Genomic DNA, 16589 nt, shown 5'->3' with positions numbered 1-16589 from the left:
ACTCATGCTGCAAATTCTGTTTCCATTCAAAGAAAGTCTTTTGTCATGCATAAACCTTGTGTAATTTCGCAACACTGAGGTTATCTCTCCCCACTGCGCTGGTACGCTTTAAGCAAAATGGTTGCATAAGGCAAATAGTCTGCAGGTCTGCTCCGTGAACTTGCTGTCTGGATTTACCAGGATCTCAGTCACTATCAACAGGGGAAGGAGCTGTTTCATTTAAAATGCAACAATACTGCTTAAACAGCCGCACTGACTGCATAAAAATGTAAAAGCTCTCCAAATGCATCTTTGAATTTTTTTTTTCCAGCACTGCCTTTTTGTTTGCTTGTTGCTGTTCAACCCTGTTGTGCGAGTGTAACGTTCACGCTAAAGTGCACAAAGCTATCCAACCATGTACAGTACCAGCTTCCATTTTCTCCTTCTGCAAAGACATGAAGGATTTTTAAGACGAGTAACACGAGCCTAGGTTTTTTTTGTTGGTTGGTTGGGTAGACTGGTAAGGATTTGCCTGCCAACCAGGTTTATATGCACAGACAAATTACTTCCGTTTGAACCACCAGACCCCCACATTCAACCCCAACCATCCACCCTACCCCCTCTCTAAGGGCCCACAGCTGGGTCTCACCATGCTCACGCCACCTGCTGGTTAAGCCAAGGTCACAGCATATGACATTAATTACACTTAGGGACACCAGTGTATCTACACAAAGCTTTCACTGCCTGGCTGCAGCAGAGCACACACTGGAATCTGTCATCAGTCATTTAAAAATGTATCCGTCTGTGTTAAACATCCAAAACGTAAAATAACCTATTTGCTATGGTAGTTCAAAAACAAGGCCACACTAAGGCTGTGTGTGCGTCATGTTCCTACGTCAAGGACAGTTTAATTATGGTGGAGCAGTTGTTGCTGTGCCATTGTGAAATAGCCTGTGCAGTTAAATTTTTCTTAATGAGCAACAGAAAGATGTACAGTGGGTGTTAGCTGTTATAATCACATAAAACTTCAGCCAGATTTGAAGAATGAAGCTTGAAGCAAAAGCTGCATGTTATTAACTGAACAAAACTGAAAGAGTAAACATCCCAATTGCACTCTGTCTAATATCTGTATCACAATATCTGTGTAAGTATAATCTAGAATTGCCAAATCATGGTTGTATGTCTCTGCCAACCAGTCAAGTTGCTGTTTATATCCATGTCTGTCCAGACTCATATGTAGCCATGACAGTAGACAATACTTTAAATATGGATGTTGCTACAAAGAAGCGACATGTTCTAAAACATGGATGCTTCACACACATCTTCAACTCGGCAGCACAGAAGATCTATATAACTAAAACACCTCCAGTGTAGGCACCCAAGATTAGTGTCACCAATTCAGTATCTGACCAAATCTCTCCTCTTCTGTTCCTGAGATATGATGTTGAATAATGGCCAGAAATGTGTTTTAGCAGATCATTATGATGTCCCAGTGAAGATGACCTTTGACCTTTGGATATAAAGTGTCATCACTTAATCATTTTGTCCTATTAAACATTTGCGTGAAATTTTGTCATTTATCATATGAATTCTTCAGGTATGGCCATAAACATGTTTTGTGAGGTCACAGTGACCTTGACTTCAGTTCATCCTTGAATCCAAGAGAACATTTGTGCCAAATTTGAGGAAACTCCCTCAAGGTGTTCTTGAGATATTGTGTTCACGGGAGTGGAACGTACAGATGGACAACCTGAAAACATAATCCCTCTGGCCATGGAATAAAAACTGCATCTGAGAGCTGGAAAATGGTAATATTGTTTACATTTTTGAAGTTACACTTTAAAGCCCCTATGTGTAGGATTTGAAAATATCTGGCTTTGATAGTGCCAAAAAGGCTGCCATGTACATTAAGAATACCCCCTCTCTCCCCTGATGGATCCAACCTAAAGATACAGAATAAAGGGCTGAAATGAAGTACATAAACTGAACCAGTTTCCAACAGGATTGACTAATTTATCTTCAAACAAAACTTCAAATTCTAATGGTACTGTAAATAAATACATAAACATTGGGGTTAAATGACCTTAAACTGGCCTCTTTACCTGACAGAGTTGATCATGGCTCCACAACCCTCTATGGCTCCCTGGGAGTCTGTGTGGTATCCATTCGGGATGGCCCAGCGTCCGGGCTGGCTCAGCACAAACTCTGACCTGCTCCCTGGTATGGTGGTCCTCAGTGGGCTTCCACCCACAGCTGCAGCTCCATGGACAGCGCTCTCCCCAGTTGTGAGATCACCTGGGGAGTCTGGTCCAGCCTCAGCCCCTTCTTGCTCCTGAACAGTTGCCAGTTCCAGCTCCAGAGGTTCAGGACCCTGTAACAGTGCCCTCTGTTGGATGAGCGGCGTAAGTGGCGCCTCAAAGCTGACGCAGCTGTCCGTCTCATCTGTGAGCGACAGGACGTCCAGAGAGTCCAGGCTGCTGTAGCAGGTCCCACCCCTCAGCAGGGCAGACTCTACGATGCGTTCGAAGGTGGAGCTGAAGCCGTCTTTGTTGTCCACCCTACCCTTGTCCCTCTCCTCCTCCAACTCCCTCTCCTCCTCCTCATCCTCTTCCTCCTCCTGAACATCCACCTGCTCAACAATCTGCTCAAACACCGAGCTGAAACTGTCCTGGTTTTCTCTCCCATCTCCCTCTTTCTGGACCTCTTCCTCCTCCTCCTCCTCCTCCTCCACCTCTGTGTCGGCCTGTTCTACAGTAGTCTCAAAGTTAGAGCTGAAAGTGTCCAAGTATGTGTGAGTCTCCCCCTCATCTCCGCCTTCGTCCTCTTCGCCCGCTTCATCATCGTCTTCATTCCCACCTATGCCATTTGCCAGTCTGTTTCAACGTGCAGAGAAGAGAAAATAAAAAGGAAAGTGTGAAATTATCTTTAGCATATGACTCAAACACACGGCAGTTTCTTTGTCGAGATTGGCACACGTGCAAAGCAGATCATTCATATTCATTGCTGAAATCATTCTTCATTCAGGAGAAGTGCGCACAATGGGCAAATATTTCAGCTTGAATAGCCACACTGACAATTGAAGCAAGATGAAAGATGAAAAAGCACTGTCCAATTTGCTACTTTGTGAATAGCTGGAACCTCATCTCCCCTGGTCTGTCAAACCTCCACTATTTCATCCCTTTTATTTGTGAGGATATGAATCTATTGTAGCCCTTTGTGTTTGCTGCTGATGGAGAGAAATTACTCATAAAATTAGTTAAATCAAAGTGCAACAGTTTAATTTACTTATACTTTAACTGTAATGTGTCATTTTGTTATTTATTATTATGTATTTTATTGTATCTACATTTTCTCTCACAACAGAGCACTAATTAACAGACGTGTTTTTCTGCCACATTTTGAACTGTTCACCTACAACCCTTCACTATCTCTGCTGGTTTAAAATTGGTTTACTGTGTCCTCCGGCTCTTAGGGAAATTAGACCATTTCCCTTCTGTGTTTGTTTTCCTTTCAGCTCATTTAGTTTGAGGCTTTTTGCCTGTTCATTTTGTAAAATGCAAATGAGGTTAATTATGTACCAAAGAACCACACTGAGAAAACAATTTGCCATTAAAAACATTCAGCGTTGAAAAGTGGCACTCTATTATGATACATGAAACATAAACACGGTCTGCCTAACCACAAAAGTCTTAGGTCACTATAAAAAAGCCTTAAGGAAGCCGTGTGTGTGTGTGTGTGTGTGTGTGTGTGTGTGTGTGTGTGTCTGCTTACCAAGAAGGACACTAATAAATTGTTGATGAACTTATCATATGATACTTCTCATGTGAACACACAATAAAAATGATGAAAGTTAAATTCTATATCATACTTTGACACCCAAAGGTCAAAGATGTACTCACAGGATTTTCACACCCTACAGCGATATATATTTTGACAGAGCGCAACAGTAAAGATGATTTAGTGAACCAACCGCCCAGCTTGTTGAGGGTGAGTTGCCTCCTCCTCCACTGTAGACAGTTGCATCTCTTCATCTTCCTTCCCCTCCTCTTCTTCTTTCATCCCCTCCGCCTCATGTGATGCCTCCTCCTCCTCTGTTACCTCCACATTTATACATGCTTCCCCTACCGTCCCTTCCCTCTCTCCCTCCGCCCCTCCATCTGTCTGTACCCTCTCCTCTTTCAACTCGCCCTCTCCTCCCTCATCTTTTACTTCTTCCTTCCCTTCTCCTTCCCTGTGTGTCTCCCCCCGTGCCACCTCCTCTCCCTCTCTGATCTCCTCTTGTTGTTTCCCCTCCTCTCTCTCGTCCTTCGCCCCAGCCCCCTGCTTGTCCTGCTCTGCCTGGCTGTGTGTCTCTGTGGGTGGGTCGGCGGTGGTGCTGGTGTTGGTTGCTGTATTGGGCTCCACTGGGCTCTCTGGTGGGTTGGGAGAGGGCAGAGCCTGCCCCTCCTGGGTCATGGTGCTCTTCACTGAGGGGGAGGGGGTGGGGGGTGGGGGGGTGGCTGTCTACTCCAGCACGAGATGAGGACCAGAGCTTCAGATCAGCAACCAGGGGGGACCCTCTGCGGAGAAAAAGAAAGAGCCAAGAGGAAAATTAGCATGAAATGAAGACAAAGTACCAAGTGAAAATGAGGAGGAGGAGAAGGCAGTGTTATAAAATGACTATAATAACTACGGCAGATACTGATACAGTCATTTGATTATTTCTAGTCTTAATTACAAGTCACAGAGGTCACCTTCAACAAAAGAACAGCTGTGTATGTGTGTGTTGCAGTGTGTTTCCATGTGTAAATGTGTGTGTTAGAGAGCGAGAGAGATGCATATGTCTGGAACACTTTGTCCTCTGCACCAGATGATCCCAAAACAGCTCTGAAAGGAGGGCAGGAAAAGGTAGATAAAGTAGAAAGCAGAGGGATACAGACAGGCAGGCAGGGAGAGAGATTTGTTTAATACAGCTCAACTGATTCCTGTCAGAATGATCCTGCCAGCTCATCCGCTCTCTGTCTATGTGGAGATTTCACAGCTGAATAACTAACTATCTGTTTCCATCCCTGCTGTGACTGTGCTTTGTGTGAATGCATGACAGTAACCTGAGATTCAAACATGTGTTGTAATAGTCTTCTGTTACTCTCACGCTTTCACTGTTGGTTGAGCAGCAGAGACCTCTATACCGCAGGTCTTCATCTTGTCTAACTGGGGCTCAAGGGCAAATGCTAATGAGTATCTCTTAATTACGGCTCTGCAGAGCAAGTTACGCTTGAAGACAGGCTGATATGTTATTCTTTTTATGAAAAATATGGAGGTTTTTGTACATAAAATGAAATTAATTCCTTTTAGATACAATCTGATGACATCTGATGAATTGTGTGAAGAATGTGATTAGTGCTGAAATAAAATTGATCACCCAACCACTTTGATAATCAATTAATCACTAAGTATTTCGTCATCATGTCAGTCTTCAAGGTCAGGAATAAACCTCCAATCTCATCTTTTAAGCCAACATGAATGAAGAGTCCACACGCTGCCCAGAACTGAGCAAACTATTTCTGCTTAGGTGGATTGTGTGAGGTGATTGAAAGCTCCAGGAAAGCTATTAATGGACCTACTGATGAGATAGTTTTGCCAAAAGCTGTTTCCAAGGTCACGAAATGAACTTCTAATATCAATTAATTGGATTTTTTTCTATTTGATTTTATTTGCCATATTGTGCTACGTATCACTATCATGAAGGTGTTCTTATTAACATAAAGACACTGATTTCCCAAACCAATAAATAATAAATAATAATTTAGAATTATTAGGTCTGTTGTTACCATACTGTATAAAAGAAGTGGGCGTAGCCACTGTGACACCACCCATCTGTTTGTGGACTACCCTTTTGAAGCCTCCAGTCTGGCGTTTTGGCTGTCATCATCTTATATTTTGTAGCAAGAATGAGAGGGTGGAGCTGGGGAGGGTCCACATTGCTGCGCCTCTATCCTGACTGACAGGTCACTGTGCCAGTGACTCAATCACAAGGCAGCCACGCCCCAAAATCATACCCTGCTTTATTGTCTATTTACTCTCAGTGGACCATAATGTACAAAATGAACATCATGTTGACAACGTAAAACTAGTGACTGAGACCATAAACTCATTAGGAAAATGTTCACTGAGGTAATAAATCAACTGAAAAGTCATTTTCTCATGGACTTCTGTACAACCAGACTTCGTTTAGCAACTAGTGGTGTCACCCCCTGCTGGTCATTAGCATGGCCTCACTTTTCAGACCTGGAGGCTACATCCATCCATTCTTTTATACAGTCTATGGTTGTTACATATTTCCTTTGTCTCAACTGGCTTTTGTGTGATATATAGTAACAATCATAATGATACCATGTCTGGACGAAATTTTTCCCCTTAGTAATGAAACAACACAGTAATTCTTAGGGCTGGGTATTGGTACTGGATACATTTAAAGTATTTAAATATGAAATAACCCAGAGCAAAGTGGTACTGAAACTTATTCTATCAAACAAATACCTGCGGTCAATCCTTTCTGTACCCAGATCTAAAAAAAAAAAAAAAAAAAAAAAAAAAATTGTATGCCTTTGAGGCAGCTAATCACTGCAAGCTTTCTTCAATTTGATGCAACGTGTGATTAGCCCAGCAACTATAAACAATGCAGTTTGGGGTATGGTGAGGTTGACCGCAGACTATTGGCAGAGTTGGCAGTTCAGCATGCCGAGATGGCACCAAAACATTCAAAGGTATGGCTGCACAACATGCCTGTGGCGTCTGTGGCATTTTACGCAAGTAAATGCTTCCATTCACATGATGAGTATTGAATGAAGCAAAGACAAAAAAAATGAAGTGCTGAGTATATAACCAGCCCTAATAATTCTGCAATAATCCAGCAATAAGGTATATTATATAAAGTGTGTATGTGTGTAGTTATGATTACACTTCATTTTGATATGGCGTCAGTCAAGCTAAAGTGTATTTCGCACATTTTATCAAGCAGGAACCTGCATTGGTGGAGTAGATGTTTGGATTGTGATACTGTTGCAGAGTGCAGCCAGGAAGCGGCCCTGTCTGCCTGATACAGACAGTCCTTAGCCACATTAGAGCTCTGCTCTGCTGAATCATCGCTAGCAGGGACTTACAGCACAGCTGCAGTTAACATTTTTGCTGGGATTCAAATCTTTCCTGATGGCATGCAGATGCAGGTAAGGACCTAGTTAGGCTGAAATTAACATAGTGAACCCTGCCAAATAAACTCTGTGGTTTCTCTGGGAAATTTCTAGAATTTCTGCATTATTTTGATCAAACTGTGAAGAAAACAAATGGGATCATGATAGAGAGGAAAGATTTGTGGTGAGCTAGGATGTGAGCCAAATTTGTATCTATGATGTTGCAAGTGCTTTGGCTTAGCCCCTGAGCACGAGTACACCACAGGCCCACTAAATGTTTCATCACAGCTGCAAAAAGATGATGCAAATTATGCAGAACCAAGAGAGTCAGGCAAATTACTCCCTTATTTCAAGCTTGTCTCCTAATTACAGTAGACCTCTCTTTTTTAGGACTTTCATGTTGTCACCCAAAAGCAACGGCAGAATTGAGTTCTCAATCTCAATCCCTGTGGCAAATGTTATTGTTGGAGCATTCAAAGCCAAGAATTAGACATCTCACAGTTTGAAAAAATGTCTTCTGTCACTCCGAGAAGTACAAGCGGCATAAAAAACAGTATAACATCAGCAAATATGTGTTTTTTCACAACCAAGCACAGTGTGTCTCTGCCAGCGTCGTCTAATCCTTCTCACTCTGACTGCTGTTGAAAGTGTGATGATCTCAAAGGACGCTCTGACTGATCCCCCAACAAATTCTTTCTGCATACGTGATCAGTGATTGGCCTACTCATTCTTTCTTTCTGTTTTTTGTTGGGTTTTTTTGCTTGAGAAGGAGGGTGGGAATCATCTGCATTATCTATTAACACCAGGCAGTTTGTGTCAGTGTATTCCATCTGCAGAACCATAAATCACATGCCACCTGATGCTGTGGATCGCAAATGATTTATTGACTGTATTATGACACACTAAGGACGGTACAGTACATCTCAAACACTGGTAATAAATCTATCATGAATAATCAAAGAGTTATTATTATAGGCTTGAATAATCCTACACTCAGGTGCTGAATATTTGAAACAAATTTTCATTTGAGTCTATTGGAGCTCACATTCACACATACGTATGTACTGAGCATATGCAAACAAGCACAATTTGCATCCATTTATGCAGTTACACAAAGAGGCATTAGCACATATTAAGACACATTTAAATTCACACACACAAAAACAAAACAGTGACACATCTCCATAAATGGAAACAGTGAACAGTTATGAAACCAGACACGCAAAGTGGGAATTCTCTCTCTCTCTCTCTCTTTGTGTCTCCAGTGTCCTGTTTTTCTCCCACTCTCTCTTCTTCATCTGTTCTACATTATGTTTTCTGCTATCTCACAGTCTAACTCCGCTCTCTCTTTTCTCTCTCAGCCTCTCATTTCTCAGTGATTGAGGTAAATGGGTCTTAGCCAGCAAAAAAAAAAAAGAGAGAGAGACCGTGGAAGTGAGCGGCGCTATGAATCTGGCTGCTGAGGAGGAAGAGAAGATGTGCTCCGACACCCCACATAGACAGATCGAGAAAAACACAGCCAATGATAGAGAAAAGGTGTGGGTCAGTCTTTGTGTCTACATGTATACAATGGCTATCAGGAGAGACTTATTGCATTCCACTTTTGTCAGCAGAACACTGGGGCTCTAAAGCCTTATCAATTTCCTTTAATTGCGATCGGACCATCTGCCAATCATGAGAACGACACACAATCCCACATCTGACAGCATGCCCATCCAGACATATAAACCAACCAATCCAGTGAGGATGAGGCTGGATAAAAGGCCAAGTCATCATTAAATAGCTCTTCTCTGTCTCTTGTGCCTTTTATATCTCTCTCTATCTCTCTGCCTGTCTTTCTGTCTCACTCAGACATACGTACACACTCTCCGATACACACACAAACATGCACCACACTGCACACACATAGACACGCACCATGGTGTAATTTATTGATCCCTGAGACACAGAGCTGCAGTCCGCTGGGACTCTCCAACGATAAGCATGACTGGTCTGTATAGACAGAAAGATGCCAAAGAAATACTTCTGAGGTAATCAGACTGGAGGCTTAAAAAAATAAGGGAACACTATTCCAGAGCGAGCAATTTTTAGGAAGCCGACCCAGCTGCTGCATTGCGTCCTAAAGTTTTATATATTCAGCTTCAAACTGTGGCTTGACTGGGGCATCGGTGGCTTAGTGGATAGAGCAGGCGCCCCGTGTACAAGGCTGTTGCCGCAGCAGCCTGGGTTCGACTCCAGCCTGTGGCCCTTTGCTGCATGTCCTTGCCTCTCTCTCCCCCCTTCACGCTTAAGCTGTCCTATCAATTAGAGGCTAAAATGCCCAAAAAATATCTTTTAAAAAAAAAAAATTGTGGCTTGACTGAGGTTGAGACATATATCTATATCATATCAATGTTGTGATATGAGACTAGATATCATCTTAGATTCTGGATATTATAATTGTTGTCTTTTTTTGGTTTAAAAGCCTGCATTACAGTAAAAGGATGCAATTTCCTGAACATTTAATACTGTTCTAGCTGTTATATTATTTGCCTTTACCCACTTACTCATTATACACACATTACTGATCATTATTTATCAGAAATCTCACTGTGTAAATATTTTGTGAAAGCTCCAGTACAACCCTACAATATTGTCACAATATCAATATTGAGATATTTGCTCAAAAATAATGTGATATTTGATTTTCTCCATACCGCGGGCACTTTAGAATGCCAGGGTGTTAAAGGGCAACTTTGCCAACTTAGTTTTACACTTACAATTAGTTTTGGGATCCATATGAGATTTTTAAAAGAATTGTCAAAATCAAAGCAGCAGAGGTCAAGATATCTTGACTTCTTCTCCTCGGTAAATGTTCACTCCTTCACTTCCCATAATGGTACCAACCTTATTTACAGAGTTCCTTTGGACAACTACTCCGAGAAGGCGAGTCAAAAAGTTTTAAAGTTTTAGTTTTACTTCTAACTCTTAGATATTGAGAATTTGTGACAGCTACAATATTTCTGTCACTTGGTGTAAGGAAATGTGTTGTTGTGGACGTCAACAAAGTGTTGGCAAGCAGTCAGAGTACCCATCTTGAAATAACGTGTGAACACTTCCGTTCCTGTTCTTCCCATTCTGTCAGCATTGTTAGAAGCCTGCATGGTCAACCATGCCTTCAGTTTGAAACCCAGGCTTTCCATAGAAAATCTGTAATTATATGGGCGCTCCGATCAGGAATTTTAGGGCCAATAACTGATCTCTGCAAGCATCATTGGCCAATACAGATCACCAATCACATGGTCTATGTGAAGCCCTCTATTTATGATGTAGTATTATTCATTTATTGAACCATTCTTAACAATACTGCATATTAAGTATTAGAATTAAAAGATAAGAAAGTATCATGAATTGACAACTGTTTGTTTATTGGCAGGCAACATGTGCAACCTATTACACTCTCTCCAATACCACACTAGTACTTTAAAACATAATTTATAATGAAAACGATTTCCATACACACAAGCACTTTAGCACTGTTTTAAAAATAATCTCTGTCTTTACTAACACACCTGAAAACACAACACAATCACATGACCATTTTCGTACAGTGGCCATGCATATGTCTGTGTTAAGAGTAAGCAGATTGTCTGCTCTGGTTGCTTAGTTGCAGAAAATACTACGAAGGAAGATCAGCAATAGCAAAACGTAAAAGCAGAAATTTCTTTACTTGGACCGACAAGAAGCACAACTGTCACTGAAAGTAATATGAGTATAAGGCAGTCAAGGAGGTGGAAAACATAGATTGGGCATTGTTGCAAAGCAAATATATTAAGACTGTTAAGACTCCATCACTGGGCTAACATGGTTGTCTGCACCATTGTTTCTGCACATCCAAACTAAAACACAATCCTGGAGCTTTCAAACTAAAACAGGGTCAGCAGTGGTTTCAAAAGTCTCAGTTTTAGCGATGCAAATGCACTGGAGTGGTGTGGATGTTAGGCTTTAACAAAGCAATAGTTATGCATTTTAAAACAAATGCATTTGCGTGGAGGTAGCCTTATAGCAGTCTGAACTGCCAGACCAGTAAAACTATTTCAGAAGCACATGGAGAAATTGTCTTGTGTGCTTCCCATCATCTGATTGGCTCCTCTGATTTAATAGAGACCACTGATAGGGGCACCCAATCATGTACAGGCAATGTCCTTGCCGCAGTGGCCACGGGTTTGATTCAAGCCCATGGCCCCTTGCTGCATATCATCCCCTCTCTCCCCCTTTCACACTTTATCTGTCCTGTCCAACACAGGCATAAAAAAATAAAATAGAGACCACAGATCAAACTATTTGGAAGAAAAAGGACCCAAAAACGACTGATGCCCAATTAATCAGAGCAGCCTTATTAGTTACCAACCCCTGATGATAACGGGATACTTTTCTGTCTTTAAGCAGGCACTTAACGCCTTCCCTCTTCAAGTAGAGCTGCACCATGACCAGATGTTATTGGCAGTGACTGAATGTAACATGGTGTAGTGGAGAGGATTAGCCAGGATTCCCTGAGAGTTTGACAAATAATAGAGCTACACAATGTGGAAGAAAATCATGTTGCAGGTTTTCTGACACCATATGATTTGACAATGCAATATTGCAATATGAACTGATTAAATTGCAGCCTTAACATTATATTATAGAGACTAGTGTTCTGCGTAAAACCCTTAAATCCCCTTAATCCTTAATCTCTACCTCTCTACCTCTCTATCTATCTATCTATCTATCTATCTATAACTCTGTTTTGCTGGTAAATCATTTTGAGAGCACTCTGCCTGCAGACACTTGTGTTGGGCATCACTGCACCACTCTTTACTGAGTTAAGTGGTGGAACAGTCGGCCAATTGACCACTTTTAACTTGTCTGACCTCATTACGTTTGTAGAGCTGCCCGCATTCATTTTAGACAAAAAAACATTTGTGCAGTTCTTTTGTTTGTGCTGCATGCCACCATGAGGGTTTCTTACTGAAAAGCACCACCACAGTATTCACAAGTGGTGTGAGGGACAGAGTGTTGGTGCTTCACTGCAGTCATTGACATTGTGTGGATTATCTCATCTTCCTAAATGTAAAATTATGTCACTGATTGATAAATAATAAGCTCACATAGACATACAAAACTACAACAGTGTTAAATAGCCAATGATATCATAATAGGCACCTTAACAACCAAGACAACCCCTCTAAATACTTTTCAGAGAGAGTTTAATTAGTAACCAAAATGAATTTATCAGGCTATCAGCTGAAACTGATGGATGCTAATCACATCTGAATACTAAGACTTCCCTCCTCCTCTCTTCATTAGTCTATGCTCAGAAAAAACACTGCAGTCTCACACTATAAATGACCTACTGACCCTGTTCATGATATACATGCTCGCTGCAGCACTGGCACTGCAGTCAAGACACACACACACACACAAACACACATACACACATGCACACACACACACACACACACACATACACACATGGTACAGAGATAGAGTCACCTTTCGAAAATGCTGTTGTGGTGTAAGCACAGATGCAGACAGGGAGGAAGAATAATCATTTCCTGGTCTTTATCCTGAGACAGGAAAACAGGAAAATCTGAAGTTGGAATTAGTCCAGGGTGTTTTCCTAGCCTGCTCGCCTGCCTACAAGTCACACCATTATGACCACAAAGCCTCCAACTAGCCACACCAGCCTACTAGAGCGTAACAGTCAGCCAGCTCTCAAATCACCCCAATATGTCACTTCTGTGCCATCAAGGTCAACCGTCCACTCGTACTTTGTCACTCTAAACGCTTATATCTAAATACATGCTCGCAGTAATGTGGTGATTTATCTTGTTTTTCCCTGGGCACTTCCATTTTATCATGCAAATTCACTCTTTAGCGTATGCACACACACACACGCACAACATGCCCTTTCTGGCATTACCATGATTTGCAAAACTGCATGTTCTCTTTCTCAGACACGGTTTGAAAGATTTTATAAATGCAGCATCCTAAAGTGGTTTGTTGCTCCCGATGACACATTGTGTCAATAAAGTAATTAACAAAGAAAGGGACAATAAGAGAGAGAATAAAGAGAAAATGAAGAGATGAACAACTTGGTCTGCTGCTGCTGCTGCTGCTGCTGCTGCTGGTGTGCCTGGATGTCTGACACCTTGAGTTCAAGATGATTACATTGGAAAGAACTGCACACTTGCCTGGGAGAACCCACCGTTATATTGGGGGAATGCATTACAATGGATCTAGACTAGACATGTAAATGTCTATAATTAAGATAATAGTGACTGTGCTTGGGGGATGAAAAATAACCTGCTATCAAACACCTGTTTAAAAGAAGCCACCCACATCCTGTAGGGGAAAAGATATGGGCTAGAAGCTCTATCTTCCACTGCAAAAAGATCACTATATTTCTATAAGACTGCTATATATAGGCCGTGGGGCTATGTTGGGTTTATAGTGATCGTGTGGTTTTGTATTTCTCATCGGTTGTCTGTATATAACTCCTATGGGGGCTTTAAAATGTGCATAGGATAATAGGATAGCCTTTAAATGTACAAGGGGGGTTACTATGTGCCTGGCTCGCTTTCCAAAGTGTCTCCCTATACACTTAAAAAGACATAAACAAACACCAGATAAGACAGGGCTTATTGTCTCCCCCTGTGTGTGTGTGTGTGTGTGTGTGTGTGTGTGTGTGTGTGTGTGTGTGTGTGTGTGTGCGCGCGCGCGAAAGAGAGAGGGAGAGAGAGTGAGAGAGCACAGCGCGAGACAGCCATGTTCTCCCAGCCTCCTCGAGCCAGTAACCATGACAACAGGATGGCTGGGAGACACGGTTCAAGCTCAATTGAGGCCGGTGTCTTTCTTTTCCTCCAAAATAGACCTTGGTCGCGTTTCAAGATCGACTTGTCCTCCTAAAAGCGGAAAGGAAACGCTTTTCTCTTTCTCTTCTCGGGGGGGAGAAGAAGAGAGAGAAAACAGACACACACACCTCCATAAAATCCCACGGCCCGCACGGTGCATATCTCTCAGCCTATATTAGCTCCACAAACACTGCTGTCCTAAAGCCTGCTCGCACCGGCTGTGTGTGCATTTTTTGGTCACAGATTAGCAAGAAAAACAGGACGCGAAACCTCCACGCAGCCTCCATGAGAAACCCTTTAGCTCCTCTCGCTCACAAACTGAAACAGGCTACATTATATCTCAGCATGGGTTACGTTATAACTGCTGGTCAAACAGAGGTTTTTTAGCGCTAACACGGCGCAGCTAGCTTCAAAATTACAACACTTTAAACATGTCCGGTATAACGTTTCTTTACTCACCGGTAAAATGCGTTCAGTCTGGGGCTGTAAAGCAGAGTTTAGCGGTGGTCCTCTCCCTCCCTCTGTCTCTCCACATCCACACCGGGGAATAACACTGACAGACGGGCTCTCTTTTCTCTCCACGCTGAGCGTCCTTCCCAGCTGCCCCCCTCTCACCGGTATGCGCGTGCGACCGTTGTTCACGGCCGCCGCCGCTGCCGAAGCTCGTGGTGTTGTCTCGCGCCTCCGCTCAGGCTGGTAGGGGCTCGCGGGAGGTCCAGGCGGCGGAGAGCGACTACTGAGCGGATTGATGAATGGATGGATGCACGGAGGCGTCCTCTCCGTCTCCTCCTCTCCGTGGAGCCTCTGCGTGTTTGAATGGCAGCTGAGCAATTGTAATTCCGCTCCTAGGACTGCTCGGGAGCACCATCACTCTCCCGTGGTTACCGCGCGGTGTGAACGGGACGTGTCTCGAGGGCCTGTTGATATCAGACACTGTAGCCTGCAGTGAAGATTAGCGCTGACAGTTGTGTTGACACAAGTCCTTCTCCTCTCTGACCACAGCTTATATAACGGCCCAGACCTAGAATGTATTAAATTAAAACAGGTTAGGCTTAAAGTTTAACACAGGAGCTGTGGATGCAGAGTACGCAAAGGGTGTCAAGTGGTTCCCAGACTGAGGTCCAGGGATACCCAAAGGACCTTGGGAGGGTTCCAGGATGTTCCCAGAAGAATGGGGTTGGGTAATGGCATCTATTAAGCCTATTTCGCCGACACAAGCATTGGGAGCACATGTTTTTGGGGGGAAAGTCTGGGAATTGACCAGAAAAACACACCATGCTGATTATTTACAGACAGTCAAATAGTGCTGTCCAAGGTCTAAAGTCCTGCAGCTGTCATACCCAGGATGTAGCATTGGTCATGCTGCAGTTTGGTTTAGATAGGAATCTGATGTCTGTGAGGGAAAACATGACCCATGAAACAGTCAGTACTACTCAATAAAACAAATTAAAAGCCAACAATGCCCAAGCGAGCTTTAATCATGTTGTGTAAGCAATGTCCCATACAAATGATAGACAACTCATATTTACTAGCACGATACAGACCCCATACAATCAGTTTGAAATATTTGTGTTACATTTCACATGTTATAGTTCTGTTTCATTGAAACAACAACAATATGGACCTGACCTTTGACCTCTGGTTATTGTTGCCTGTGATGTTGGTGTTTTAGGAATTAAAGATTACCCTATATATATATACTGTAATTACAGTCAGCAGCAGAGCAAGTGGTGGCTTCTAGGGCTATAGCCCTGAATGTATTCTCAAAAGCCCTGAATCCATCCTGTTCCCTAAAGAAATCTAATATAATTGAATAAATGTTCTTTTGTTGGCCTTATATTCCATCGAGAGTATTGAAGATCATATCCACCGTGGCATTGTTGGAGGCCTAGATTATTATGGCATGGATTTAAATGTGGCAGACTTGTCAGCTCCTCCTACTCTAGCATATTACAAAAATGTGTTTCAAGTTTAATAATGCTGTTTAACTTAAAAATAGAAACGTCAGACCATTTTTGTGGCAGGAGTGAAAATTAGTCATCTTCAACATCTGTTGTGTGTTAGTTTTAGAATGATGAAGACAAGGATGTAGGCTCAAAAGGATCTTTTTACCCCTTGGCAACTGTCAATTTTGTTTTTCGCAAATGATGTTTGGATATTTAGGTGTTCTATAATCTCAACTTGTTTAAAAAATATTACATACAGAGTGGTGCAGGAATTCGTCCTAAAATCATGAAATCAGTCAGCATTTTTGCACTCGATCTCTCTCGATTGCAGACACAAGCGACTAAATGAGTTTCCTCCATGGGGTGGCTGGGCTCAGCCTTAGAGATAGGGTGAGGAGCTTGGACATCCGGAGGGAGCTCGGAGTAGAGCCGCTGTTCCTTCGCAATGAAAGGGGTTAGTTGAGGTAGTTCGGGCATATAATCAGGATGATTCCTAGGTGCCTCCTGCTGGAGGTGTTTCGGTAGGAGGCCCGGGGCAGACTCAGAACACGCTGGAGGGATTACATATCTCATCTGACCTAGGAACACTTTGGGGTCACCCAGGAGGAGCTGGAAAGTGT

At 42.6% G+C, this 16589-nt stretch overlaps 1 protein-coding gene across 2 annotated transcripts in view; it reads right to left on the bottom strand.

The window, feature by feature from the left end:
• psd2 (pleckstrin and Sec7 domain containing 2) overlaps positions 1-15139 on the bottom strand; it is a 47677-nt gene extending 32538 nt beyond the window's left edge. For both annotated transcript variants that reach the window (XM_049585558.1, XM_049585559.1), the window contains exons 1-3: positions 14483-15139; positions 3950-4538; positions 2082-2852 (exon numbers count right to left, since the gene is read on the bottom strand). In XM_049585558.1, the coding sequence (XP_049441515.1) occupies positions 2082-2852; positions 3950-4434 (1256 nt within the window). In that variant the 5' untranslated portion in view covers positions 4435-4538; positions 14483-15139. The remainder of the gene's footprint in view (positions 1-2081; positions 2853-3949; positions 4539-14482) is intronic.
• Positions 15140-16589: the final 1450 nt, after the last annotated feature.

Source organism: Epinephelus fuscoguttatus, linkage group LG9 (assembly GCF_011397635.1).
Source record: "Epinephelus fuscoguttatus linkage group LG9, E.fuscoguttatus.final_Chr_v1".
Classification (NCBI taxonomy): domain Eukaryota; kingdom Metazoa; phylum Chordata; class Actinopteri; order Perciformes; family Serranidae; genus Epinephelus; species Epinephelus fuscoguttatus.
The sequence above is the reverse complement of the archived record's forward strand: the minus strand, read 5'-3'. Positions and strand labels throughout refer to the sequence as shown.